Source organism: Lethenteron reissneri, chromosome 38 (genome assembly GCF_015708825.2).
Source record: "Lethenteron reissneri isolate LAM-NWPU_2019-01 chromosome 38, ASM1570882v1, whole genome shotgun sequence".
In the NCBI taxonomy this organism is placed as follows: Eukaryota; Metazoa; Chordata; class Hyperoartia; order Petromyzontiformes; family Petromyzontidae; genus Lethenteron; species Lethenteron reissneri.
The window spans coordinates 3,831,217-3,842,588 of NC_083816.1; the positions used below are offsets into that span (position 1 = coordinate 3,831,217).

General features: G+C 50.7%; 1 protein-coding gene across 1 annotated transcript in view; it reads right to left on the minus strand.

Annotated features, from left to right (window-relative positions):
- The window catches only part of LOC133351797 (peregrin-like), a 26,305-nt gene extending 22,147 nt beyond the window's left edge, over positions 1-4,158 (minus strand). Inside the window, exon 1 of the mRNA XM_061567331.1 lies at positions 4,129-4,158. Coding sequence (XP_061423315.1) covers positions 4,129-4,158 — 30 coding nt within the window. The remainder of the gene's footprint in view (positions 1-4,128) is intronic.
- Between the last annotated feature and the right edge of the window lie 7,214 nt (positions 4,159-11,372).

Genomic DNA, 11,372 nt, shown 5'->3' on the forward strand with positions numbered 1-11,372 from the left:
TTGTGATGTCGTCGTCAAGACGATCTCTGGTAGGTCTTCCTCTCTTTACGGTTCCTTCCATTTTTCCGAACAACAACAACACTTTTAATTTTCCTGTTGTTGTCCATCCTACAAATGTGTCCAATTAGTGCCAGTTTCCTTCTCATCACTGCCTACATCACCAGGGCGTCTTCTTCTGCGTGCAACCGCCTGTACGGGCAGCAGCAACAATAACAATAATACTGTACAGCCCAGATATTCGTCCTGAATACAATTCGCCCATAACTAACTCTGGGGACATGATGCGAAATACACACAGTGTCTCATCAGCTAAGTCAGGCTTGGCTACGTCAATATTGGTCAATAAGTTTCCCCTTCCCAGTGACCGTGTGTGTGTGTCTTTGGTTAATGGAGAGCGGTGCCCAAGATCGATTCCCGCTCAAGACCAGTATTCAGTGACGGATATTTAACTGGACCTGACCGCCCCCCCCCAACTCTCTCTAATAGCTCGACTCAGCCTTAAATGAGTACCTGGTGCGGTGTGTGCAACATTAGCACTGGGGAGACAACGGCGGACAGGCGTGGTGCCAGCTACACAGCCATCTCTGGCGTGCTGTCGGCTTTCATAGGAGCTCGTTAACGACACTTGCCCCAATAACCTGTTCAAGGCGAAACTGGGGGTCTTTGTGTGTTTAGTTATGAACCCACGAGGCGCCAGGTGTGTGTGTGTGCTTCACTCGCCGTGTAAATGTCGTGAACTTATTCCGTGTGAGCCCCGTGCTCACAACGGTGCTGTGCAACCTGAGTGAGAGTGTGTTCTGTGTGTTGCGGTGACCAAAACGTTGATCGCGGTCCAAGGGGTAAATCGCAGGAACTTTTTTTTGCGTATCTCAGAACAAACGCTCACATACGCAGAAAACAATTCTCGTTACGGCTGACGCCAAATAAAAATAGCCGACATCATGGGATCTCCTTTGCCAGTACCAAAATATGATAATAGGGGTTTCCACTTTTTTCTGGCAACAAAAACCATACTCTGATAATATTATCAGAGTATGTTTTTTGTTTGCATATTATCAGAGTATGTTTGTTTGCATTCTGACCACAAGCAGTGTGGTTAATGCAGACATGATTCCTTGTAAAAGTTTTCACTTTGGTGTTTTAACATCCTAACACCTGTTTTGTTGCCAGAAAAAAAAGGAGAAACACCTATTACCAAAAATACCCGACTTTCGAATTCGTACGTACAATAACATATAATAACAACTTGTTCCAATAGATGGTGCTCTAGTACTTTATGTCGATAGTTGCGGTGGCAAGGTGAAACCACTCCGGGTAAATGGTTGGCCGTGACTTTCTGGTTGGTGGTTGATCAATCGCTCAGGAGCCGCCGTTTTGATCTCCAACGCGATTGGATTACCTCGACGCTTCGTGGCAATAGCCACCGCTCGTTGTAAATGAATGCTGCTGAAAACACATTCCTGCGGAGGGAGCTGGTAGCAACGTTGGGTTGCTCGGTCAATGGCCAGGGTCAACGGCGGCGTGGTGTATTCCGCAAATATGCCCGACTGTGAGGGCGGGCACAAGCCGGCGTGAGTAGGTTAAACGTTGAGTTTTATAAGGGCACCACGGGGTGACCAGCCCCTCCCCACCCAGCCCCATCCCTCCCACCCCCCAGCCAGCCCCTCCCCTCCCACCCTCCCCACCCAGCCCCTCCCTCCCCACCCTCCCCTCTCCACCCAGCCCCACCCCTCCCATTTTTGGATGCACCACTGATGGACGGAAACAATAATCCCCTGTGGGCTGGTGTAACCAGGAGGTTCCTACCAGTATTATGGAACCCCCTGAAGGCGGTGGTTCGGTTGACGGGATGTGTGAACGGGCATGTGCTTATGTTTTATGTATAGAGACGGATCTGTAAAGGGGACGGTGATGAACTATTTTGTTATTCGTATTCTCCACATACGACGCGAGCGATTATGTTGAGTCGTATACTTATGAACGGGTTATGTTCCTGAGACCGGTTCGTAAGTCGATTTATTCGTATCTCGGAACTCAATATTTAATTGTACTGTACAGTGTTATACAATTTGACATAGTTAAACAAAAAAGGAGTGGGATTGTTAAACTCATAAATACGAAGTATTATACATTCACATGTAATACTGTAATACATACTGTATAGTGGATAAAACATAAAATCAAGTAACATGAAAAGAAAAAAACATTTTATTTTCACTTGAGTCCTCATGCTGGCTTGCTTGTGCATCAAACAAAATAATCCCGCGATTCAGTTCGTAAGTACAACCGAACGTTCAGAAGTCGGATGTTTTAAATTAACATTGTGGCGGTTCGTTCGTAAGTGCGGATGTTCGTAAGTCGGGTGTACGTATCTCAGAGACTGCATGGATTTTGTGTCGAACTGGAACCCCATTAATTCTAGATTTGAAGCTTTCGTGACTGCAAGCATTCGTACTCTTTGTTTCTTTCGGTAAAGTCACGTAGGTAAAAAAATAAAATAAATGAAAACAACTAAATTAAATCACGACGTTTCGGGCGCAACACAAGCGTCCGTCATCAGGTGGGAAAGCGTGGCCTACTGCTGATGCAGTCTGCATCAGAGGTCGCAACCGGGTACCCGATACCCGTACCCTACCCGATACCCGGCTACCCGTACCCGGCCGGGTACGGGTACGGGTACCCGGTTGCGACCCTGGTGCGGCCGGGTACGGGTAGGCCGTGAGTCACTGGTGAGTCACCGTTTGTCACTCATTTCCCAACGTCTTGTCTCTTCTCACAATTCAAGTTCCTAGAATCAACCCACTCGCACCTGCAACATGGCTTCATCCCAGAGGTCGCAATCGGGTACCCGTACCCTACCCGATACCCGGCCGGGTACGGGTAGCCGGGTATCGGGTAGGGTATGGTTACGGGTAACCGTTTTCGACCCTGGTGCGGCTGGGTACGGGTACGGGTAAGGAATCAAAACCCGTTTGCGACCTCTGGTCTGCATAGAGTATGGAACCCCATTGTAAAAACTCGGCAGTTCACCACCACCACCAGTTCAAGCGAGCCTGACTGTTTCTGATGAGACAAGTGAATGTCGATACCGGTACAGAACTTTGCTTGTCTTGAATCAATGCCGCTGAAATTAAACACATTCTTAGGTCGTGCGGCTGATAGGTTGTGTAATAAATATGGAGAGACAGATATTTGGAGATAGATCGTTTGCAAATGTTGAGTTATTGTGTATTGTGTGTGGTGTATGGTGTGAAAGTCCTATATTACGTAAAGTGTGCGAGAGTGTATATATTATGTATAAGCTGCATGTATAGGGCTAGTGTTTTACGTATCCAGGAGTTTGAATGTATATCGCCCTGGGTGCTACGTAAAGTGTTTGTGTATTACGAGTCAACGATTTATTGTGTGAGACCTGGTATTGTGTTTCGTGTGTGAGAATACATTGTCAGTACTCAATGTATTATGCAAAGCGCGTGTGTGCGTCATCATATAGTGTGAGTGTATATAATGTATAGTAGTGTAGTGGTTAGCGCGTTGCGCTACGAACCCAGCGACCCGGGTTCGATTATTATCGCTCACGGCCAACACCAGTGACTATTATCTGAACCGGTCCTGGGCCTCCCCTAGGTCAAATCAGCCTCAAATGAGTACCTGGTGTGGTGTGTCAACATCGCCACTGGGGAGACAAATCCGGACAGGTGTGTCGAGGGGGCCTTAATAGGTGCTCGCTAAGAGGACTTTCCCCGACGGTCTGTTTAAGGCAACACATCTTTGTCGTTGTGTATACAATGTGAAGAGAGTATGATTGCATGATGTATAGTGTGAGTGTATATTGTGAGAGTGTTGTGTACGAGGCATAGTGCGTGAGTGTGCTATCACATTCATAGAGAGTGAGTAATGTTGTATGTGTGTGTATTGCGTGTAACAGAGTGAGTGAGGCTGCCACTCACTACGCATATGGGAGCGTGAAGGTTTGGTTTCCTGGGATTACTGGCTCCCATAAATGTGTTACGTTGGGTGTGCTAACGCCAACAGCTTATAATCCCATTCCGCTCCGTTCCTCTTCACGGGGTACCCTCTTACACGCTGCACGTGTTGCCGACAATGTCCCTCCGTGCTGTTACTGACCGTGGCAGCAGTCAGCACCGCGGGACACATCGAGAGGTTGTCTCTGCACTGGCGGTGGCTTTAGTTGGACAGCAAACGAATTCGAGTAGGTCTGGCTTGGAGATAACAAAACCTGAAATTTAGTGGCACCCACGTGGGTTGTACTATGCAAGGTGTGTGTGTTGTATAGAGAACACCTGCTATAACCACTCAAAAATGTTTGTCCTTCGCGCTTGTGACGTCACTCCACATCGACCAGCCCCCCCTCATTAATATTCATGAGCAGGTGACGTCCTCCAAATGTACACCCCCACCCCTCGTCATTAATATTCATGAGCGGGTGACGTCACTCTATATGGAGCACACCCCCCCCTCACTAATAATCATGAGCAAGTGACGTCACTCCACACCGAACACAGCCCCCCTCATTAATAATCATGAACATGTTACGTCCTTCACATGGACCCCCCCCCTCATTAATAATCACAAGCAGGTGACGTCACTCCACATCGAACAGCCCCCCTCATTAATAATCATAAGGTGACGTCCTCCAAATGAGTGACGTCACTCCACATGGGGGGCCGAGGTGCCTCCTTCCCCCTCCTCGGCGTCAACTTAGGGGCCATCCATAAATGACGTCACGCGATTTTAGACGATTTTTGACCCCCCCCCCAGTCACACGGCGTCACAAAAAGTTAGACCCCCCCCCCAAAAAAATAAAAGATGCTTCAAATCGCTTTAAACTATTGTCATTGTAGTGCGTATTTAATTATGGCGCTGAACCCTGATGTTGTAGGAGAAACATGTATTAAAAAGTCTATTTAATTAAGTAGAACGTGTTGTCTGTGCCCTTACAAATTGCACACGCATTGATGCAATGGATATCACGTGGCGGTCTGCTTTTCGCTTGTAAGTTTAAGATTTACTGCAATACACCCATCCTTGGACGGGCAAAAGGCGAGTGGTCTATATTATGCAAGTTGTATGGGTTTTATGTATAGAGTTGGCGAGTTGTATTATGTAAGGTGTGTATGTTGAACTTCTTTCGCACCGTACGTAGCCAACCATGCTAATCGGAGGTGTACGTGTTGAGTGGAGTGAGTTGTATTAGGGGCCGTCCATAAATGACGTCACGCACCTGGGGGGGGGGTCAGACATTTGTGACGATGTGTGACGAGGGGGGGGGGTGATAAATGTGGCGTCACATCAAAAAGCGCAACTTTAAATAAATATAGACAACACGTTTTACATAATTAAATATACTTTTAATAAATGTTTTTTATACAACATCACAGTGCAGCGCCATATTAAATACGCACTACAATGACAATAGTTTAAAGCGATTTGAAGCATGTTTTATTTGGGGGGGGGGGGGGTCAGAGCTTTGTGACGTCATATTTAAGAGGGGGGGGGTCTGACTTTTTGTGACGCTGTGTGACGAAGGGGGGGGGGGATCAAAAATCGTCCAAAATCGCGTGACATCATTTATGGACGGCCCCTAATCGGATGTGTCCGTGTTGAGTAGAGTGAGCGAGTGGTATCATGAAAGTTGTGTGCTGTGAGTAAGTTGTAATACATTAATCCAAGGTGCATGTATCGTATCATGGAGAGAGAGAGAGACGGGGTGGGAGGGGGGGCCCTGGGGGGGGGGGGGGCCTTCCCTTGGCCGGGCCAGCCGTCATCACGTCCTCACAAAGCGGGGCACGTCCTCGTCACCACCCCCACCCCCCCACTCTGCTCCTCCCTCTCTCCTCCCTCTCTCACTCACTCCTCCTCCTCCTCCACCACCGCCACTCACTCCGGCACGCGCTCGCTCAGCGCTCCGCTCCGCTCGCACGACGCCCGCGCCGCGTGCGACAGCAAGAGCCCTCGGGAGTTTGTTGTTTTGTTGTTTAAACCAAGAACCGAAGGAGACTCCCGGAGCTGTCGGTCCCCACTAACCGCGGGGAGGAACAACAGGGACGCGGACCCCCCCCCCCCCACACCAACCCGCGTCTTCTCGTGGCCAGTGCCCGGCCAGGATCACCGAAGCCTCCCCTGGACCCCCACCCCAGCACTCCCCAACTCGTACCCGCCGTGTCGCCCTGAAGTCCCCTTGGGGGTGGCCGAGGGAGAGGTACCGGCGGACGACTCCGACTCCCACACCCCCCAGGGGCTTGAGGCGACTTCGGAGCGGGGAGGGACCCAGAGCGGGGGCCGTGTGCCCGAGCAGGTGAGCGCCGTGCCCCGTACCCCACACCCCCGGCCATGCCCTTGCTGTCACCTGGGGCGTTGTTCCTGCCCTCACCTGGGCCACTGCCCTTTCCCTCCTCACCGAGGCCATGTGTAATCCCCCCCCCCCTACCTGTTCTTCCTCGTCGGTCTTGTCCTCACCTGGGCATTCATTGCTCGTGTCCTTACCTGAGCCGTGACCCCCCCCCCCCCGCTCACCACCACTTCCTCACCGCACGTGGTTTGGGACCTGGCCGCCTTCCGCATCACCTGAACCCGACTCGCACCTCGACTGTGATTTGCTTGACCTCACACCTCACACCTGGGCGTTGGCCCTGGCCACAGGTTTACTCAGAACCGGGGGGGGGGGCCCTGCCATTACCGGAGTTGATAGTGGGTCAGGCCACCACCACCATCACCACCATGCATCTGTGAAAAAGAGCTTCATAGCTCATTAGATTCCTCCAGGAGTAATAAATATTGTGATGTGGCTGGGACGGCTGCGGCGCGCCTTCGAGGCGGTGTTGCGTCGTTGAGCCGCGTTCGGTAGTTGAGCTGAATGGGCTGTCGTGGACGGAGTTGGCCGTGTGTTGTTGTTATTTACCCCCATCGTTAACCAACAGAGATGCCTGCCGCGTGTAAGCACCAACCTTGAGAAAGAGCAGGTCGACGTGTGCTTATATCCGAAGTGTGCTTTTTTAAAATCGGACGTCGCCTTTTGTCTACACCGCCCCCCCCCCCCAACAAATGAAAAACATACTCTCTGTTGCTTATATATTATAATTGTGCTTTGTGTTCTTATAACCGAACTGTGCTTTGTATGTGAAGACGGCCCATTGCCCATCCTCCACCGTGGTAGGACGTAATGGTGTGGGGTTGCTTATATCGAAAGAAAAAAAAAACCCCATGCCGCTTACGTGTGCTTATATCCAACTTGTACAGTGCCATTCTCTCCTCACCTAAACCCCACCCACCCCCACCACACCCCGTCCCGTGATGCACCTTTCCGAAGGCAGGTAAACGTGACATCATCGTGAACTCTGGCTTAGCTGACAACGTGAGATAAAAGCCCCCTGCTGCTGCCGCCGCCGCCGTTAACATTAACCGTGCACCGCCTGCGCTGCTGGTGGTGCGGATGGTGATGGCCTTCATGGAAACGTCGAGCCAACGTTGGGCTCAACGTTGGTCCGCGGGTTCCAACCACGTGCTAACGATTGGGCCCAACGCTATCTTGTTTACGAGTGCGTGTCTTATCACCCCAGTAAACGTGGAACGTTGAGCCAACCCTCGGCCAACGTTGGTTCGCGGCTTCCAACCACGTGCGAATTTTGGTCCAACGTTGCATACCACCCGGGTGTGTGTGTGTGTATGCCCTGTGCGTGCGGTTATTAGCGTGATGCTTTCTCTGCGCCGCTGTAGCTTGTGGTTTGCACGCAGCTCGGGCTGTCTGTAGATTTAATAAGGCTCGGCTGCCAGGCTATGAAGTATGACTTTGGAGTCGATAACTCAATAATGTTCTAAAGCCCCGCTGGCTGAACCCTCTTCCCTGGGGAAACCATGAATGTGTTTGATTATATTAAACCTGACGTGGGAGCTTGATGGCATAAACATTTTACTATTATTAATAGTAATAGTAAAAAATTTAAATTGAAACGCCCGTGAGTCCAGGTCATTTATTTTGCTGCCGTCTTGAAGTTCAGTGAGAAGCAAAGCATTGATTTAATGGACGCGCCATCTCATTACTGCTGTCGCAGCAACGAATGTGGTGGGCAGGTGCAGAATTTGGCACCACCTTGCCTCAGAGTGGCTCCATTGCACTGGTGGTGGCTGCTATTGCCGAACAGAACTGTTGGTGTGGCCTGAAAGATGAGATCGTAATCGCTGGTGCTGTCTGAATGGTGTGACCTGGTTATGGATGCTCATTGTTGGTGTGGCCCAGTGGTGGCATGGTTGTGGCCTCCAGTGGCTGGTGGTAGCTGACTGGTGTGGTCTAGTAGTGTCTGGTGGAAGTTGCAGAGGTCTGGCAATGGCCATTGTGGCTTTGTTGTGGGCTGGGTATAGCTGGGGTGGTGAGGTTGTGGTCTGGGAGTGGCCTGTATTGTCGGCTTGTGACCTGGCATGGCCTGCAAGTGACAATGTTACTTAATGTCCTGGGGATGTTGAAAATGGACTTCCTCGTGAATGATAACTGACAAGCACGTAGTTTGGCGGTGAAAGATACCCATCTGAATGGCTTCCTGGGTGGCGGTTATTGGCCGCTAAATGGAAAGAGGCCCGCATGAATAATGCAGAGCGATGGCTGGAGTGGACCAGGCGCCCCTGGGAGCTCGGCCACGATTTAAGGACATGGCGATCTTGGTGCTGCTACTGTACCCGCGATTGTGATCGGTGCGAGTGTTTACACAGACGGAGCAACGCTATCCGGAGGTCTCTAAATGCCTTTCCTTTGGGCCTGCGTTTCCTTTTAGCTTAATAATAATAAGATATATTTTTATTGCCATTGTTATTGTTTTTACTGCCGAGGATGTGATGGTTGGCGGACTTGTCGCCGATGCGGCTTGCAAGGCTTCCATGATAAGGCCACACCAGAGCTGTCAACGGTCACGTCACCCAAGTGATAACAGATTAAATAATAATGATCCCCAGCTAAATTACACAAGGAATGTTGAGATTAATCCTCGTCTTGTGTGTTGTCTGAGCTGGGGTGCCACCGTGCCAAGCTTGGAGGATTCACCCTTGGGCCAAACTTCCTCAAGGCAATGTAACTTGTATTTAGTAAGCATCTAAATGCCAGGGCATCTCGAGACCACAGACAATGGTATGTCTATTTCTTTTATGGAGAGTAATGCCGTCGGTCATAGAGAAAAAGAAGGTCTTGAACCGGGGCAAGGAGTCAACAGCACAGACGGATGGGGTAAGGGAGTTCCTAACTATGGAACTCCAGTGAGCAGAGACGGCTGCAAGCGAGCCTACTCACACCGTGCTGCGGGCAGAGCTGACTGCCAGCCGGGTCTGTCCGGCTCGGTGACTCGGAAAACATTTCCACACCTGCCAACACCACATCAACTGTGTCTTCTCGCCATGGCTGTGGCAATATAGGCCAAATGCCACCTTACAGCAGTCGTCAAACTATCGGGAAATGAATCCCTGGCTGCAGCGGGGGACACCTGCAGAAACGGAAGTTGGGCGAGGAGAGCAGGGTGCGTGGTGTGTGCGCGTTTTGCCTGCAACCCCGGCGAGCACGTGTCGCGGTCAGCGATGCCGCTCGTCTCCCGCAATGAAACATGACATTCCTGCTCGCGGCCCGTGGCAGGGAACACACATTCCACGGTCTCCGGCAAACGGAGCGCGGAATGCTGCTGCTGCTGCTGCAGCGGTAGCAGCAGCGGCAAGGTGCATGAAACAACACGGACAGGAATGCGTGGTGTGTCCGAGTTGTCCCCTGGCCTTAGAGCGCGGCAGTCGAGTTCACCTTGCAACGTGCAAAACAACTGGAGTATATTTACGATGGGGGCGAGGAGTAAGAAAAAAGACAAGAGGCGGGTGTTCACCCTAACGCGCCTATGTCTGCGTTAGAACAACCACATTAACCCACGTTGCATTGCCATTAAGTCACATTTACAAGTGTCTCGCGGTGTGTCCACGTAGTCAAAAAGCCTGCAAATTATGAGAAAACACCCCGGCATAACAAGGAAGAGTCGCAGGCCGGAAAGACCATAAAACCCGTAACTCGATGTTGTCTTTGACGAGTTGTCGCCACGCGGTTCCCGGCACATCACGTGTCCTGTTGCAGCGTGGTGAGATGGGTATCGGGGAGGACTTGGTTCGCTTCACAAATGCCGAAGGGCAACCGCTGTGTGGACACTGTACAGTGCGTTGCCGTACGTGCTCGGAGTGCTGGCGGGTTGTTCCGTTCGCATGGAGAGTTGTTTGTCAGCGGGCTTTCTCAACTCCACTGCAAGTCAAAATGTCACGGTGACATCCCCGCTCATGAACCCTTTCACCGGGCTTGTGTTCACTCTCCTCTTTTTAAGGCTCTGGGCCAGTGGTGGAAATTCCACATTCCTATGGCAGGGATGAGTATGTTCATAGGACGGCTACCACTGCCCGGAAAATATGGAACGTTCGACTAACGTTGGGCCCAATCTTCTCCAAAATCGTGTCAACATTGGCCCAAAGTTTGATATGTTTACTGGGCGTTGACCCTGCAAGTCCTGATGGGCTGTTGGCCCGAGTCAACTCCCCAAACAGGACGTGAACCTTGCAACCTTGCAGCCTGTTTAGCTGCTCGCCCTACCGCTGCTGAGTCACCTCGCCATATCACGAGTCAATTACTTTACGCGTACCAAACTGTACGCATACCAAGGATTTTCAGCTGGCAGCCTGCACACTAGACTTGGCCCCGCGAATTCTGTGCTGTAACCCGCTCGGAGACATTGCTTGCCAAGACACACATAGGTACAGATGAGTGTGATTATTTTGTATGTGCGCGTATTGAACTTCTTTCGCACCGTACGTAGCCAGCCGTCCTTGTCGAAGGTGCGGGGGAAGGACAACAAACTAAATGCCAAAAATGAGTTTTAAAGAAATTAGTTTTCAATCTGGATTTAAAGTGCATAGATCCAGTGGATACCTAATACAATCTATTGTGCTTGTTTAGCCATGAAGCCTAGCCAAGTCTCGTGACTCCCATTCAGGAGGGTCCTGCCTAGTTTTCACAGTTGGGGGGGGGGGGGGTCGATGATTGCTGCTGTGTGTAATCCCTATTGGTAATCTGCGGTGTCATTTAGAAAATTTGTTGAATTTTTACTTGGACACCGGAACACAGCGGGCTACTCTTGGCGAGTTAAGTCACGGGGTCTTTAACGTCCAATGTGAAGCAGATGGGCGCCTAGTATTCTTACCGTTCATACAGCCGCAGCATTATCCAGGGCAGCCGCTGGATTCGAATTCTGAACCTCTTGTCACTAACGACGAACATCCTACTACTAGGCCGCGTCACCACCGAAAGAGGTAAACGTGACGGCAGTAAGAGAGCCGTGTAGGAGAGATAC